General features: G+C 34.6%; 1 protein-coding gene across 1 annotated transcript in view; it reads right to left on the bottom strand.

The window, feature by feature from the left end:
- Positions 1-16,711, bottom strand: part of SPINK5 (serine peptidase inhibitor Kazal type 5) — a gene marked incomplete at its 3' end in the record, with an annotated part of 69,330 nt that extends 52,619 nt beyond the window's left edge. The window contains exons 1-4 of the mRNA XM_037801467.1: positions 16,526-16,711; positions 15,279-15,304; positions 10,521-10,648; positions 7,852-7,924 (exon numbers count right to left, since the gene is read on the bottom strand). Of these exons, the coding sequence (XP_037657395.1) occupies positions 7,852-7,924; positions 10,521-10,648; positions 15,279-15,304; positions 16,526-16,580 (282 nt within the window). The remainder of the gene's footprint in view (positions 1-7,851; positions 7,925-10,520; positions 10,649-15,278; positions 15,305-16,525) is intronic.
- Between the last annotated feature and the right edge of the window lie 2,237 nt (positions 16,712-18,948).

The raw sequence follows: 18,948 nt of genomic DNA, 5'->3' as shown, positions 1-18,948 counted from the left end.
AAAGAACTTTGAGTTAATTTTTATGTAAGGTGTAAGGTAAGGGTCTACATTCAATTTTTGCTGGTGGATATTCAATTGTCAAGAATTAAATTGTCTTGAGATCTTGACCATAAGGTCTCACGATAATTGACCAAAAGTATAAGGAATCTCAATTCCTTTCTCTCTCTCTCTATCTCTCTCTCTCTCTCTCTCTCACGCGCATGCATGCACTCCACATATATATGTACACACACACACACATACACACACACATAAAGGCCTTGCACAAAAAACATGTTGCCTTTCTCATAGTGACTTTATATAAGTTTTGAAGTGAGGTACTGTAAAGTGTTCCAACATTTCTATTTCAATTTGTCTATTTCTCCCACCCTCCCCCAACAACAACAAAAAAAACTTCCACAAGGATTCTGATAGGAGACATGATGAATTTATAGATTAATTTTGGGAGAATTTTCATTTAACAATAGTGAATCTTCCAATCTATGCATATGGGATATACCACCATTTATTTAGAGCTTTCATTTCACTCAGCAATATCTTATAGTTTCCAGTGTATATGTTTTGTGCTTTTTTTGTTAAATTTATTCCTACATATTTTATTTTTGATGCTAATATGAATGCAACTAATAATTTAAGTTGTGGATTTTTCATTGCCAGTATACAGAAATACAACTGAGTTTGTATATTCATCTTATATATTGCAACCTTGCTAACCTTGTTTATTAATTCTAGTAGTTTTTAAAGGAGGGAATCCTTAGGATTTTCTACAAACAATATCATTTTTCTGCAATTAAGGACAGTTGATTCCTTTCCAACCTGGATATCTTTAATTAATAAATTCAAATCAAAATTCAACTGATTAATTTTGCCTTATTACACTGAGAGAAACTCCACATCAATGTTGAACAGAAGTAGTGAGAGCAAATATCTTTACTTTCTTCCCAATCTTAAGGGCAAACTGTTCACCCTTTCAACATTAAGTATGATGTTAGCCGTAGGTTTTTGTAAACGCCTTTTATCACCCTGAGAAAGTTTTCTTCACTGCTAGCTTGTTGAGAGTTCCTGTCATGAATGAATGTTGGATTTTGCCAAATGCTTTTTCTATATCCACTGATATATAATGTGGTTTTGCTCTTTATTCTATTAATATGGTGTATTACACTAATAGATTTTCTGTTGTTCATCCACTCATTCATTCCTGGAGAAATTCCCACTTGGTCATGGTTTTATCACTCTTGAAATAAATTTGTATTGTAAATTTGGTTTGCTGGTGTTTTGTCAAGGACATTCATGTCAGTGTTTTGGAGGATATTTGTCAGTAATTTTCTAAATTTCTTATATCTTCATCTTGGGTTGGTATCAGAATAATACTGGCCTTACAGAATGAAATGGCGAATATCACCTTCTCATCTATTGCCTGAATGAATCTGTAAAGAATTGGTATTATTTCTTCTTTCAAAATTTGATGGAAATCACCAATGAAGTCATCTGGGAGTGGGCTTTTCTTTGATTTATCACTAGTTCAATTTCTTTGCTTGCTATAGGTCTATTCTGATTTTCTATTTCTTCTTGGGTCTGTTTCTGTAATTTGTATCTTCCTAAGAATTTGTCTATTTCATTTAAATTGTCTAATTTGTTGGCATAAGGTTTTTCATAATATCCTCCTTATAATTCCTGTAATTTCTCTGGGGCATGCAGTGGTATCTCCTATTTCCTTACTGATTTTGGTCATTTCTGCCTTTTTTCTTTTTTTCCTGGTCAACATAGATACGGGTTTGTCAATTTTGTGGGTCCTTTCAAAGCAACTTTCAGTTTCATTAATTTCTCTATTGTTTTTACATTCTGTATTCTACTGATTTCTACAATAATCTTTATTCTTTCCCTTCTGCTTTGCTTTGGGTTTAGTTTTCTCTTCTTTTTCTAAGTTTCTCAAAGTGGAAATTTATATTATTGATTTGAGATCCTTCTACTTTCCTGATATAGGCATTTAAAGCTCTAGACACTGCTTTTGCTGAATCCCATAAATTTTATATGTTGTGTTTCAGTCTCATTCAGTTAAAATTATTTTCTAATTCTCTCATTATTTCTTCTTTGACCCATCAGTTATTTAGAAGTGTGTTTAATTTTCAATTATTTGGGGATTTCCAAACTTCCTTTCTCATGCTGATTTAAAATTCAATTATATCATAGTCAGAGAACATATTTTGTATGATTTTAATTATTTTAAACTTATTGAGCTATGTTTCATGTCCTAGTATATAGTCTCTCTTGGAGAATGTACCATGAGTGTTTGAAAAGAATGTGTATTTTGCAGTCGTTAGTAGAGCGTTCTCTATATTTCAGTTTGGGTCAATTTGGTTGATGGTGTTATATCTTTGACGATATTTTGTCTAGTTCTCTATTAATTACTGAAAGTAGAGTTTTGAAATCTCAAATTATTGTTGAATGCTTCTTTAAATTATGGCATTTTTTGCTTCATGTACTTTGAACCTATGTTACTAGATGCACATACATCTTCTTAATTTATCACATTCTACTTCAGATTAATACTTAATTCTGGTAAAATATATAATCTTTGCTCCAACAAATCTCCATTCCCTCCATTCTTTCTTTGTGCTAGTGTTGTCATATATATCATAACTATAAACCCAGTAAAACAGCATTATAATGATTGCTTTCTACAATAATATACCATAAAGGAAGTTAAAAGAAAACAAGAAAATGTTTAGAGAGTGCCTCATTTTAACCCATATATTTACCATTTCTGATGCTTTTCATATCTTTCTAAAGATCCAAGTTACCATCTAGTGGTCATTTCCTTTCAGCTGCAGGAGTTCCTTTAGTATTTCTTGTAAGGCATATTTGTTAGCAGTGAATTCTCTCAGATTTCATTGATGTGTTAATGTATTTAATTTGCCTTAAATTTTGAAGGATAGTTTTTGGGGATATAGAACCTTGGTTAACAGTGTTGGTTGATTTTTAATCCCTCAGTATTTCGAAAATGTCTTGCCATTGCTTCTGATCTTCATTATTTTAGAAGAGAAGCCAGCCATTAAGCGTAACTGTACAGGATTTATCATTTTTCTCTTGGCAATTTAAAAATTTTCACTGTCTCTTGATTTCATCATTTTGATCATGATGCACTTAGTTGTGGACTTCTATGTATTTATCCTATTTGGAGTTTGTTGAGCTTATTGGATGTGAAGATTAATTTTTTCATCAAATTTGGTATATTTAAGGCCATTATTTCTTCAAATATTTTTTATGTCTGTCTCTCTCCTCTGTTTCTAGAATTCCCATCAAACAACTGCTTGAATGCTTATTGTTGTCAGTCTCTTAGACTTTCTTCATTTGTCTCCAATCTCTTCTCTCTGTATTTTAATTTATAATTGTAATGCCTCTTTCTACAATTTTACTGATTATTTTTATGCAATCTAAAATCTGCTGTTGAGTCCTTGTACTGAGTTTTTCACTTGCTATTGCACTTTTCAACTCCAGAATTTCATCTTGTTCTTTTTATATTTCTATTTCTCATTGAGAATCTCTATTTGTTGATTCATTGTTATTATAATTTCATTTAGTTCTTCAAACATGGTTTTCTTTAGTACTTTAATCATATTTTTAAGAGCTACTTTGAAGTCCTGTCTGCCAAATTCAACATCTGGGGATACTTACAGATAACTTCCATTGACTTTTTTTTCCCTGAGTATGAGTCACACATTTGTGTTACTTTACATATCTTCTATGTTCTGTTGAAAACTGAACGTTTTAGATAATATATTTCAGCAACTCTGGATTCTGATTTCCCCCTAAATATTATCACTGTTGTTTTTTAAAAAATGTTCCTCTTTTTAGGAACTTGCCTGGGTTAAATCTGTGAAATCTTCATCTCTCATGATGTGCAGCTGCTCATGGGTTTGCTATGGACATTTTAAAAATGATTATTATTTTAAACCTGGCTTCCTAGATTTATTCTCATGTCTGTGTAGCTTAGTGCTCAGCCAATGATTAGACACAATTTGTTCTTAAACACTTCAAGCCAATAAGGCTTCCATCCTCTGCAGCTAGATCCATGAATATAAGGGAGTGCATTCAAAGTTCATGCTATTTTTAAATCCATCCCAACATTTGCTATCCATTGGGACTTTCTGTGTCTTCCATGTTTGTTCACATAGCTAAAATCAGCCAGGAGTGTGTGATCAGCCAGGAGTGTGTGTATTGCTTGGCCCTCTTTGGTTTCTGCTGTCCATGTCTGAAGCCTCAGCTAGAAATACGCTGCCTGCAACCTCAGGCTAGTAGAGCCCTCCTCTGTCATCACTTCTACTGAAAACACCGCTGGGCATGGTTGTTGCCCACTACTTCAAATCAGGAGAACCCACTTAAACTGTGGCCCTGCAGCTACCAAACCTCACAGCCTGTCATGCTTTGGTGGAACCTCAGACCAACTGAGCTGAGGGTAAGGTGGGAGGAGCTCTAGGCAAGAATGCAACAGACTTCCTTTGTTCTTATTCAAAGTTCAGTTTTTCAAGCATAAATGTTCTCAGATTAGCATATGCTTTTGGTTTTTACTAGAGTGCTAAAATGGTTGATTTTATCATTTTTGTCTACTTTTATAGCTGATTTTTGGAGAGAGGATTTGCTGACCTCTTCACTCAGCCATAGCAAGAAGTCCTACCTCTTAGGGTAATTTAATATTGATTCTCAACCCAGAAAAGAATAATTAAGAAAAGTAAAGAGTCATTTTGGTTAACAGTTGCAAAATTTCTAAATAAAATATTAACTATATGTCTTATCAAGTATGAGTTACCCTAAGAAGCAAATAATGTTTTAAATATAAAAATCTATCAAAAAATGTATTACATTAATAGGTTAAAAGAAAAAAATCAGAGGGTTATTTCAATAGTTACAGAGAAGACATTTGATAATAACCTACAGGTATTAAGCAAATTTATAGGAACTTCCTAAACTTGCTAAAGCCTACAGGCAAAACACCTATAGTAAATAATATACTTAATGGAGAAACTTTATATGTATTCCTTTTAATGTGGGAGGAGAGGAGGTAGACAGATATTCATAATCATCACAACTGTTTAACCATTGAACTCTAGATCCTTGCAAATGATGTAAGGATAGAAAAAGGAAAGGGGTGGTGAGATTGGAATGCATGTTATAAAACTCCCATTATAACCAATGATGGAATCAACTACCTAGAGGAAAACTAATAAAATCAACAAACTATCAGAATTAACAGAATATATCAGCAAAGTCATCCAATATAAAATCGACCTGCAGAAACCATTAGAATTTGTCTATACCAAAAATAAATAGATAGAAGTATCATAAAAATGCCATTCAAAATAGCAATAGAGTTACAAATTTTCTAGATTTAAAAAAATATTAAAATTCTCTATGGATATTTCATGAATACATAGTAATTACATGAAATAATGGTAAGGAATTCTACGCTCCTGAGTTGTGCATGTTAATATTATAAAAAGTCAATTCTACCTAAGTAATTTATAAGTTTGTTGCATCCCCAATCCAGATGGGTTACCAAATTCAAGAGAGATTTTTATAAACTCAGTAAACTTTTTATTTCTAATATATACATGAAAAATATGCATAGCTTGGTCAGCATTGGAAAAGGTGAACTAGGAGGTGGAACTTGCCTTACTAGTTATTAAAGCAATCAACCAATTTGAACAGGATAGAGAATTCAGACACACACATACCCATGTCCAAATTAATATCCTACACAGCTGGCAACCTAAATCAATGAGAAACATTAAAAGAGTCAATCAAATACATTAAAAAACAAATCTTACATGAACCGAAGTTGTTAGAGGTCAGAAATTATGAAGGATTGGACTGGGGTGGTTAGAGATGGAAAGAATGAAAAGAGGTCAAATTTGAGATATATTTTGGATACAATACTGCCAAGATGTGTTAATGGAGTGGATATTAGAGCCGGGAGGTGAAAGAATGACATACTAGCAAAGAAGAACTTGTTGAAGCAGGAGAGAGAGGATGTCTGAAGGAGGGCATTTCTGGAACAGAAATAAACAGAACAGTTTATTCTGAGAGTGAGTGGCAGGGTTGATTTTTGACAGGAGCAATCTAAGCAAAGAAAGTGAATAAGTCATTCTCTTTTATAGTGGAGACAACAATACAAAAACATAGGTTAATTGCACAAATCCATTCAAACTCAGACAACTAAAAATATGGATAGAAACTACTTGAAAGGCACATGACCAAATATTAATTGCCTTAATTTATGAATATTTTCCTAGATAACAAGCCACATAGCCTCTAAGAATTTTAACTAGATGTAAAAATTATAACTCAGGCATGAAATGTTAACATGAAGGTATAATGTTTTTAAATTTTGTGATTTTATTACTTAAAAATCCCATTCTGACTAACACTAAGGTGTCTCTAGATATGGAAACATCTGTCCAGCAATATTAAAAAATAGCAGGTTTGTTAGGATTGGGGTGTGTAGGTGTGTGTATGTGTGAGTGCAATTTATTTTTTGGTTGTTTGTATTTTATACTTTTAATATCACAGTTTTTCATGAAGGTGACAAAGGAGAAAGAGGAGGAGAACGGATCATATGGATTAAGTCTCTGGTTGAATGTGACAAATAAAGGCAGATTTGAAAGTTACCAATAAAGCTTTCTGTCTCTCCTAAGTTTTGTAGAGTACAGAACTATGTCCCTGTTGCTACAGATAAAATATTTGCAGTTATTGACCAACTGAGTGGTGACTGTGGTTATAAGATACATTGTTTAAAAAGTGAGGCTGGTTAAACCTAGGTAAATAATTCTGTTCACTAGGTTTATGGAGAAGCTGAGGTTCTCAGGCATTCCTGAGTAATATTGCCAAGGAAGATGGTAGCCTGGTAAGACTGGGGATGTTATTAGTAATTTGGGTGTGCTCTGCCTTGACTGATCATTTTAATTATAAGTCAGGGCCAGGAGAGGAGGAAACAAAAGAAGATATTGGGGCAGAAGCTACACAGGAAACTTGGAGTGATGGTTGCAGTAGTCAGGATACCTGATTACAGCCCCAGCTTTGTTAGTAACCTATCAGGAGACATTGTACATCAGAAATTTTTCCCTACCTGGCCATCTTTTTCTCATCTATAAAGTGACGTGGTTGTATGATGGACTAAATTGCTACACTTTCTCTCTTCCCTCTTATTTTTTATTTTTTTTGCCACAGATGATTTTTCTCCAATGATACATTAGCCTGAATCCCAAACTTCAAAATTGATATAGAAAAGCAATTCTGTTTGAAGGAGGAAGAAAAAGAGAGAAAGAAATGGAGTAAAATGAATCAAAAGTCTGCTAACACATGTTAAACACTGTGCCCAGCTTTTAAAACTCAGTTTCTCATTTAATTCACGTAAGAAGTCTTCCAATTCACAGATGAAAAATATTGAGACCCAGAAGTGGGTAAACTGCCCAACTGACACAGAGCATAAGTGAGGACTCTAAGATGTGAACTTTGTTCTACAGTCCCAGGAACATTCTAGTTGGAGGAAAGACAGGAAGCAGGAAAGAGAAATGGCCATGGAAGACAGCATCACACTGTCTTCCTCCACCTCTCAGCATATCTTACTGCCCCAAGTCTTTTTGGAGAATTGGGTCATGGGTTGGGCAAAAGGACAAACGGACAAACTGTACCGATATTTAGCCCACCCCTGGACTAAGCCATGTTCTCTCCCTTCTAAGTAGTTAGCTTCATAACTGGTATGACCTAGTAATTAGGAAATAAAGAGACAGAACTAGATAGAATCAAACTTAAACTCTAAAGGAAACATGACAGGTTTTCTCCAAATATTCTCACCTTTGCTGGCGCAGTGGCCCTGGTGGCTCTTGCTAAATGCCTTGCCCTTTTCTGGAATTTGGCTTCCTTTTCCCTGGAAGAGAGCAAGGAATAGCATAGCTTAGACACGTTTGCCCAACTGTTGAGATAACAACTTGCATAGTAAACTTAATTTTGCCCTGTTTAAGAGCTGCATACTGCAGTCCTCAACCCAATCTGGCATGTCACAAGTGGAAGTTGATCCAAAAATGGACACAGTATCACAAATGTCTCCACAGTGCTGAAAGATATCTCAGTCATGTCTCTATTGAAGGAGTATTTCCCCAAGGCAAAACTCTCTACCTTTATCTGCTACTTCCCTTTAATACTTCCAACAGCCAGGTGTTCGACAAGTCTGAAAACCATTAGTTAAATTGATGGGCTTCTCTGTTTGAAAGACCATATTTACACTGAACCAAAATCTGCCTGTGTGCATTAGTTGTAGTTCTAACCTCTAGAGACCTACAAAGCAACTCAACATCCTCTTCTATGCAAAAGTCATTCAGCAACTTGAGAATAGCTTTTATGCTTCAAAGAATCCCCTCCTTTTCAGGCTACAAAACCAAGCTTACTCCCCCATCATTTACATAGGTAACAAAAACAATAATTGAGTGAATGACTTTCAAATGATATGTCTTCTGTGTCTTAAGGTATTTTTATTTTTGTTTTAAATTATTTTTCAGTAAATTCATTATATATATGGTTTTGGACCCCTATCAAAAACACCCTGTGGAACAAGAAGGAAACTTTATTGTAAATAACACACTTGCTTTTTTACAATCAGCTTTCAAGAGAATAAGAAATGATTGTTCACAGTGCCCTGAGCATCCCCCCACCCTAAATCTTGCCTTGCCTACCTTCATCTTCCCACAGTCTCTTCACTAGAAGCGAAACAAGTGATTAAAGCATCATTATCCCAATATTACTGAATATATCAAATTAAATCTCCTGACACATACCAAACTGACATTTAAGAAGTCATAATTATTGTAAATGGGTAAGCATAGCATTGGCTTGTTACCAGTGTTGAAGTGTTGTTGATGATCAGAAATTGAAGATGACTTCTCTGTTCAAAACCAACTAGAACATTCCAGTTTGGGGATTTATAATTGATAACTCAAGGCTGCTTCCCCATTTGGGGTGTCTTCAGAGAGAAGAAAACCACATTAATAAGCTTTGGATAGATGTGGGTTAATGATCCCTTCCATGATCCTAATTCTTTCTGAGTTTCAGAGTAAGCTGGAACCTATAATCTACCCTGTAGTAGAACCTCAGGCACATAAGATTTTTGTTTTCTTTCTCTCTGGTTGTTTTTTTTCTGAGTGGACCACCAGCACAACCATAAGGATTTTGTTTTCCTGAGCGTGGAACTATCTCTGATGTTTCTTTCTTTGTGTGCTCAACTCTTACAACTGTAAAGGAAATCTGTTATTTGTGAAAAGCAAGCAGTCATATCTGTGCTACTGGGATGTGAGTGTATTAATCATATATCCCAGGACTCCAGTTGTCGTAAAAGCCACATTATGTTAAACATTAACAGGTTTGTGTAGAAAGAACATTAATAAAATAATAATGTACCCTGTAGGTAAACAGTTTTTTTTTTTTAAAGATTTAAAGATTTCAGATTGCCTCAGGTTCAGGGAAATAAAATCTTGAACACAATCAACTTACATATTTTATAAGAATCTCCCTCAAATGAGATAACATGTTAGTAGTCTAGGCAGAGGAAAGATGTTTCATTTTTAAAATTAAATCTACCATCAGTGAAAAGTAAAAGCAAGAAGAAACAAACTATTTTTATGTTACCAAATTCTATCTGTCCATAAGTTCTTGTGTAACATTTTGGTGAAAGTGGGACTCAGTTCCTTTTTCCAACTCCCAGAGACCCTTTCAACACAAAAGCTTGTGTTTGCAAACCGTATTTTGGGGTTTGGGGTTTTTTGTTGATTTTTGGTTTTGTTTTGTTTCTGTTGTTGTTGGCATTTTTCAGGTCAAGCTGCTTCAATAATAAAGGCAAATGTTTCCAAATAATTTGTTTTCGCCTCTTCATGTATTTGTACATACTGATTAAGTATAAAAGAAAAGTGCGTTTTTTCTGCCATATTTCCAATCTGTGTTGGTGCTTATTTAGAAATTAGGAAACAAAGGATTCAAATATTAAAAAGTAGATTAATAGATGCCTGAAGGCACTGGCAGTGTACAGGGACAGGATGTATTCTGCTTAAATCTCCTGCTGGTTTGCTCCCACAGGACAGACAGACCATCATTCTCAGTGCCAATGTTACAGCAAAGGCAGGTCTTAACAGGCCCAAGGAAGCTGACTTTCTATCTGAAATTCTTTTTTTCCAGAGCCAGGAAGCTCAAAAAAGACCTACATCCTCAAAAGACTATAAAGTGCTACTTATGCAATCGTACCAGGCCTTATGGAGTGCTTTTAGACTACCATGTGAGTGATTATTAAAACCTTTCCAGTTTGTTGGCAATTACCAACTTTGTCTGAAGGGAAAGTCAGAGCAATCTGCTAAGCATTTGTATTTAATCTTATCAGTTTAGAGAAACACATTTGAAAGAAAAAAAAGAAAGAATACATGTACTGGCTCTGAGAAGAGCTGTTAACTTAAATACTTGAAAGAAATAGGGCCTTTACTCACAAGATCACTTTGCATGTGGCACATTTGTTGAGGAGCATTAATCCATCAGGACTCTGAAAAAGATATTTATCCTTCGGACAGAACAATTTTCCATTTTTCATTAATTTCTGAAATTCATCGCAGGTTTCCTGAGGAAAAGACAAAACACACTGTGTTTATTTAAATCTCATCAAAGCAAGGCTTTGCTTTCTAACACTTCTTTCAGCAGTGTTACTTAGTGATCACCACACATGTTGATATAGAAGTCAGTCACTCAACACAAAAAAACACAAACAAAAATAATGACTCTGGCTTGTATATTGGAGATTTCACATTACCTAATAAGCATTCACTTAAAACAATTAATGAAAAGCAAAGAACAAGGGACTTGAATTCAAAAGACCTGAGTTGCTCTTCCAGAATTTTCATTTACAAGCCACATAGTCCTTAGCAAATTATCTTCTCAAAGGCTCCATTACCCTATCTGTAAAAATAGGGGATATGAATATATACATTTTGTAGGTTTTGTGAGGATTAATTATTATTATAAGTATGTATAGCCCTCAGAGAGTGCCTGGTACATAGCAGATATTCAATGAACAGATTCTCTGCTCCTCCTCCTCCTCTTTCATTATTATTGTTGTTGTTATTTTTGTTGCTGTTGTCACTATTAATGCTATTGTTGGAAAATGCTAAGATGACACATGTAAAAGTACTTAGCACAGTAGGCCAACAACAAATGCTATCAATATATGAAATGGTTGCTGGAGAACTGAAACAAAGTGTGTGAGCATTGAAAACATAAGGAGCCTCTGCAAGTGTTTCCCAAAGGGTGTAATGTAAAACACTAGCTCCTAGAAATGTTTACAGTTCTTAAATTTTTTTAAAAAAGGATTCCTTGATCAGATATGTTTGGAAAACTATCATGAATGGCTACCAGCAGCCAGCACTGGAGGTACTATCATGAACAAAACAAACATGGCTCCTTGAAACTGGATTTTAATGAGATGGACTGGTTCCTTTTCCGAAACAAATCTCAGATCTTGTGACATAGCATATGCATTATGAAAACAGGCAGATTTACTGTAAAGGTAATGAAGCTTAAGTTTCAGGACCCTTCATAGTCACATCCCACTTCCAAAGTTCTGGGAGAAGCCCCGACATTTTATACTGGCATATTTGTATTCTTTTCCTAAAAAGCCCCAGCACCACAAACATTACCATGACCACCAGAAGCACACCTTGTGAACCTATGGAAGCACTGTGAAGCTCCCCAAAAGCTTGCTTACACCTTTCTTTTTCATTCATTCATTCTTCCTTTCCTTCATTTCTATTTTTGTTTGTTTGTTTATGGGTTTTTGGCCCATTCTCCTAGATTTTTTACTGTTCTGTGGGACATCCTTCAAGACATGTTGTATTTTACTTGGTTTTGGATCTCTTTATGTAAATACCAATGACAGCACTGCACCAAGTTTCGAGAGCAGAATGGAAGCCATTTAGCATTTGGAATGTTAGAATTCTTGGAAAAGAAGACAGTGGGCTAGATCTTTGAAAGTGAGGGTTCTTTCTTTTCATTCAATATTATTATATCAATATGTATTTATTGAACGCCAGTAATAAACATTCACTCTTTTTTCTAGGAGTTTAGAATCAATGTTGTATTTGTATGACTTAGTAAAATACTGATTTAAAGTGATATATTCCCTATTTATTTAGAAAATCTGCTAGGTCTTTAGAGCAAACCTTTGGAATCTAAGTTTTTTGGTGTTTTATTTGTTTTGACTTTACAAAAAAAATAAAAAATAAATCCTCCTTCATAACGCTTTTATCAGGAAAAAACAACAACAAAATCAAGTCTTTGCTTCAACTCTAAGAAGCCATACAATCTCTTCCAAAAGACTAATTATAGAATTCTATTCAGCCTACTGTATCTTTATAATAATCATCTAGTAAATCAACAAACACTCATTAGGAGATGACAATGTTCCAGACACTCTGCCAGGTGTTGTGGATACATAGAAAATAAAACAGAAGGATCCTTACTTGAATGGTGCTTACAGTAATGGATAATGACATATATAACCTATCCTCTTAAACATGGTAGGCAATTGGTAGCTCTCACAGAACGATTAATGGTGAAGAATAACTAAGTAATACCAGAGACCAGCCCTGAGAGATTTTGCTAAGGGTGACCTACTAAATATCCCTAAGATTATTGTCAACACCCAGTGATCTCCTCTGAGTAGCATTGCAGTGAGGGTGACAACTGAGCCTCATGAGTTCTGTGTGAAGTCTCTGATTATTTAGTATCCTATGCCAAGTGCATTGTTGCTGTTCAGCTTGCTGGATATTACTGATTCTACAAAGTACAGATGAAAAGACTATCAAAGAATCAGAGAAGAGCCTAGTGTCTTTTTAACAGCAATACATCCTTTGTGAGGAAGATCTTAGAGATTGTTGAGAATAAAGAATAATGATAACTGTAATGAAGCTCTAAATAATTTTGTTAATTGAAAAAGCATAGCATCCATCAGTATAACTCCCGAATTACATATCTCCAATGTCACAGTTAGATGAGAATTTAATTCCTAAAAAGACTTGCTCTTTTTGCAAATGAGCAAACTGAGGCCAAGAGACTAGGTGAAGAAATTTGCTCAAATTGTTTAATTAGTTATTAAGATGGGACTCAACTATTTTTTTCTGTGTTGTGAAATTCTCCAAATTTATTCTCGTAGAAAACAGGAGAAGACCTTAAAAACTGAAAGCAGAAGTTGTCTCTTCCTCTGGGAAAGATGGAATTTCCTCCCAGTTGCCAATATAGAAGAGATGAAACAAGAAATCTAGACTAAAAAGTCACCTTGGCAGAGGGAGATGACTTTTCAGCAACTGTTTACTTCCAAACTGCCAGCCCCTGGCTTGTTTTTGTTTTTGTCTTGTTTTGTTGTTGTTTTTCCCCACACGCCTCTGAAACACTGAAACCCTCTAGGGCCAAGTCCTTTCTGTTTCCCTCACTGGCTGTGATCTACCTCCTGTCTTCCACCTTAACAATATTCCTGAGAAACTGGCATTACCCCATTTCGGTGCTAGAACAGTAACATGTTTGCTTTCGGCTTCCTAATAACCTTTCTGTGATGGCAAATTTACACAAATGTTAAGATCCTTGCAGATGACTACCTTGCTTTCCCATCCTGTACTGGCCCATGTTTATAACATTCAACATGGTTTTTAGGGTTCCAGAAAGAACTGACACTACTGAACTTAGAAAATAGCAAAAATTCCAACACCAAGAGAAAGACAATCAATAGTCTTCATTCTGAAAAAATAACCAGAGACCATCATCAGAAAAGTTTCCAGAAAATAATTACTTCTTTGTGTTCTTCTTGCTTATTCCAATACAAGAGGTTGCTAAACTTTTATTTTGATAGTATATTTTTCACTAAAACTGTTTAACTGTATGAAAAAAATCAGTGGAAAATGTTGAAACAATCACTAAAATCATCACACAATAACATTGACTCCGAAAAAGAAAATGGCTTCATATACTACAAAATTTACATAATATTTTCCTTTTCTGCCTGTATAAAGCATCCAAGTGAGTATCCACTCAGATTCCCAGAAATCCAGTCCTCTTTCTACACTACCACACTTTCTGGACCTCTCCTTATTCAGCAAACTTAGATGAAACAATAATGACCATGATGAAATTCTCCAGAACATTCTACACTAAACTACAAAAACTGCTACACTAAACTACAGCAAGAGATTATTTAATCATGGTTCTAAGAGTTTTGATATAGAGAAGTTTGTTTTATTATTCTTTTAATGTTCATGGCCTTGGAGAGACATAGCAAATATTTGCTCATATCTAGCCCATTTAAGTGCTAAATTAATAGCATGCATAATATGTGTGCATATGTGTGCATAACTGGTTCTTTATCTTGCCTTTCAAAAACATGGAAAATTTAAGTTCTATAGAAAATGATTCTTTAGTTTTTTCCATGAAAAGACTTCTAAGAGTTAGTAAAACACCCTCCTGCCTCAGGGCCTCTGTAGTTGCCAGTCCTGCCTTGTCTGCTCTAAGTTGCAAATATCTGCATAGTTTACTCCCTCATCACTTTCAGATTATTGTCTACCTTATAGAAGGAACTTTCCTGACTATCTTAATGAGAACTGATACCACCTTCATCCCCAACAACTTCTATTCTCCATCCTGCTTTATTTTTTTCTTTATGCTAATGGTTATTTAATGTATTATATGTTTTGCTAGTTTGCTTATTAACTTGTCTGTTTTCCTCCACCAGAATGTAAGTTCCATGAGGGTAGGAACTTTATCTAATTTTTGTTTACTTAAAATATTCCCAGCATGTAGAATGGTGTCTGGCACATAAGGGATGCTCAATAAATATTTACTGAATGAAATACATACACTGACACAAAACTACAGACTACCCTTTATTTCAACATCCTATGTGTGTCTTAACTTGTTCAGCTGTAAAGCTGAAGTAAACAATTCACCAGATTTCCTTTGTTTGTTTATGAAATTTAAAACACCTCTTAGGGACGGTGACTTGTTTTTTGCAGACATTCACCATCAATAATACATTGTGTGTGTCTGTGACTCATGTGTTGATTCATAAAGACCTGTTTCTGTATTTTTAACAAAATCAATTAGTATGTATCAGTCTATATCTGTATTATTGACATGAATGTATTGGCCACAAACCATTTTTCTTTATGGATCTTAGAATAGAATCTATGAACAGAAAAAGCAGGACTAACCTGATTTTCCTCCTCACTGGCAGCATCTGGGACAAAAATTTAGAAAACAAAGTTAAGGTAATATGAAATATTTAATAAAGAAAACAAACAATTCATTCAGTGCAGTAATGTCATTGCTTTAATAGCAATACGTTGTAAAACCTTGTATTTGAACAAACTAAAATTTACCATGATAAATAAAATGAGGGCACTACTCTAAGAGATCAATATATTCACTCACAAAGGTACAGTTACACATAAAGTTCCAATTACTTTGGAAATAATACTCATCTGATTTCTGACCCCTCAAAACATCTAATTTCCAAAAGGTCTTTTCAGATTAAAGCATAGCAGACTCCTTTTTAAATTATAACATAATGAACATATTTACTAACTGAAAAAGTTAAAATAAATAACATCCAGTCTAATATAATGTAATTGATATAGCATGAAGGTTATAGCATATACACATAAAATTCAATTTTCTGAATTCTGGTAATTTTGCATCTTCATTACATTTACAAAAATTAGGGATCTCCCAAAAATTAAGATTAATTAAAGTCATCAGGCTATTATACTATCTTATTAACAGGCCTCTTATGTACTTGTGCACTTTGCTTCAGGTAAGTGGGTATTATTTATGATCTCTCTGACTCTCCATCTCTCAGGTTCCCTTTAAAAAATATAAATGCTTGAGAGCATGATCAGTCAAAAGAATCTGTTTACCCCTCAAAATCAAATAGAAAATGCAAAAGCCTGCCTCCTAGCTCCCAAGAAAGTCCCTCACCCTTTAGAAGAAATACTTCCAATCCACTTAGGACTTGAAATCACAAAAATAAAACAAGCTAGAAGGTACTACTGCTTAAAAGTAAGAACAGAAGATTGTTGCATTTGTTTTTTAAAATATTTATATAAATTTACAATCAAAATATACTACTTATTTATAAGATTAAAAATATATATCATGTATATATGCAATATGAATTGCTACACTTGAGGGGAAGATGAAGAATCTGTTAGTTTTCTTACAACTAGTGTGGAATTAATGGAAGGATTTCTCATGAATAAAAATTCAGATACTTCAAGCTATTTAGTATTTCTATAGTTATAAATCCACATACATAATTCCTCACAGCTCTGTGTCTAGCAAGACATTTAAGGATTTTATACATATAAATACATACATATTTTCTTTTATCTAGGACAAGTCTCTTCTCTCCAGCTTGAGATGTGTGGCAAGAGACTTAGGTTATATGCAAACTGCTCACCTTGTATGAAGCAAAGAGCCAGAGTCAGAAGGATTGGCACTGTGGCTATCTTCATGGTGAAGATGACGTAGGCTGGTTACAAGTCTGCTCCGTGCATTGCTCAGCTGGTGCTCCGAGACTGAACCCGTGGAGGTGCATCTCACTTTTATATACAGCTACACCCACACTGACAGGCCAACATGAAACCAGTTGTTCAAGGTTGTACTAATCTTAACATCCTTTACCATGGGGTGTCAAGGTGGCAGATTTAAACAGATGATGTCTATTTCTAAAGCAATAATGTGTTTGTTAGCAGTAATGTGATACCTTCCCCCAGAAGGCAATAGGCTGGCTCCAAGAACCCTGTTCAAAATTAAGTACCCCATAACCCTATATGAGAATGAATTCCTCAGCAGCACCAGACATGCTACCTCGTAGAAAAACATGTTTCTAACTGGTCTCCCTTCATACGTGGGAGGGGAGGAGAAAAGACGACAGATTGGTCATCCTACCACTCAGATAAAGATTTAAAGATTTCCATGTCTGGAGAAAGCTGCTTATTGTAAGAGAATCCAGGCTTCCTGTTGCTTCCATCTGCAGAAGTTCTGAAGTGTCTGATTCAGTGTCATAGACTCAATCATAAGTTAGAGTTGACAACCCTAAGAGATAACCTAGCAAAATTCTAACTTTCATTTGAGGACACAGAAATGCAGAGACGGAACAATGACTTTCTAAGAGCGCACAGTTTAGATGGAAGAGGCAGAGCTGGCACTTGAAAGCTACCACAAGTTCAGAATTGTTTCCACTCCTACCTTGCTTCACCCTTACACATTAGTAAAAGCAGAAACTTTGTGAAATCAAAGATTGCATGTAACTAAATGTTTTTTAAAATTCCAGTCTGAACAAAATTTTTTTTACTGTAATGCCTAGTCTTACATTCTAACCAAACATCACAATGCTGAAAGGATTAGAGACTCAAGGGGTGACTTTCCATAGCCCATCACTCCCTAAATTACTTTTTGAAAAATTTGACTCAGTTTCCCATCAATTAAGTTTACCCCTATATTGCCTCATTATTTAGTCTCCCAAGGAGGAAAAAAAAGTTTTTGAAATATAAATTTATGCTTTTCTAGAGATAGTTTCTTCTTTTCTTGTATTGTGCAAGAATTTTGTCTCCCAGCTTATTTTAGTCTACTGGTTTAAGACAGCAGCTGAAGAATCATGCAAAGTTGACTGAAGCCAGAGGCAGATGAATTGTTTCCAGTACCTCTCAGGGTCGCCACATCCATAGAAAGAAAATTTGAACTCTATGGGATCAAAGCCTTTCTAAGTTTTTGCCAGAAAACTGATCTAATGCTGTACAATTTAAGGGTCATATCAATATTCTGAGAACCACCAAAGCAAAAGTATCCCCTTTTCTTTTTTTCAATGAAATAATTTATTTCCTACAAAAATACAATCACTGGTTTCGAGATCTGCTTTATAAACAAGGCTAGTAGCTTTGGCACTGTAAAATTAGTGACCATGGAGAGCAGTTTCAAATTGCATTACTGTTACAGGTTAGAACACTGAAGTCCAACATAGCTTAATGGAGAATGGGAGTAGGAGTCAAGAAATCTTGTTCTGGTCTTCTCTTTGCAATTACACCATGTAATGGAAGCAAACCTGGCATTGGAGATAGGTAGATGTGGTACCGAATCTTGACTCACCAATTACTAGCTGCATTGCTTTGGGAAAGTCACTTATTTGCTCTGAGCCTCAGTTTCCTAATATGTAAAATAGGAATAATGATACTTATATTGTACAATTGTTGCAAGGGTTAGAAGTAATTCAGATAGATAGATAGATGGATAGATAGATAGATAGATAGATAGATAGATGATAGATACATGTAATGCCTAGAACAATTCCAGGTGTATGTGATAAGTCTGATACTTGATGATACCTGGTCTTCCATTTTTATGTAATTATAATGATGTAGTTGTGCTAGATAATTTCTAAGATTCTAGAAAAGTGAACCCCTTTTGAAAATGAATCTAAACAATAGATTTAAGTTTACTTACCATAGAACAATTACTTACCCTCAACTCTGAAGTAAAATTAAAGAGTAAAGATATATGTTCCCTTTTTGACTTTGTAATTGTATTCTAATCCCCAATATCTAAAAACAAGTCAACATGTCAGTTGTTAAACTTGCCAAAGTCATTGCTAGACTTCAATCATTGTCAATTCCTGGCCTCTATCTGTAAAATCTTCTTTTAAATATTAGCATACAGTTTTAGTCTTTCTTATGCTCTGTCAGACCATATGAAATATATCCCAATTGTACACTCAGTTATTGGTGATGGGAAAGTTTAATGCCTTACAATAAAATTGATGATTGTGTAATATGCTCTAGTGACCCCAAATCTAGCCCAAATTGATAATATTCCTAGCAGTGGAGG

Source organism: Choloepus didactylus, chromosome 13, assembly GCF_015220235.1.
Source record: "Choloepus didactylus isolate mChoDid1 chromosome 13, mChoDid1.pri, whole genome shotgun sequence".
In the NCBI taxonomy this organism is placed as follows: Eukaryota; Metazoa; Chordata; class Mammalia; order Pilosa; family Megalonychidae; genus Choloepus; species Choloepus didactylus.
The sequence above is the reverse complement of the archived record's forward strand: the minus strand, read 5'-3'. Positions and strand labels throughout refer to the sequence as shown.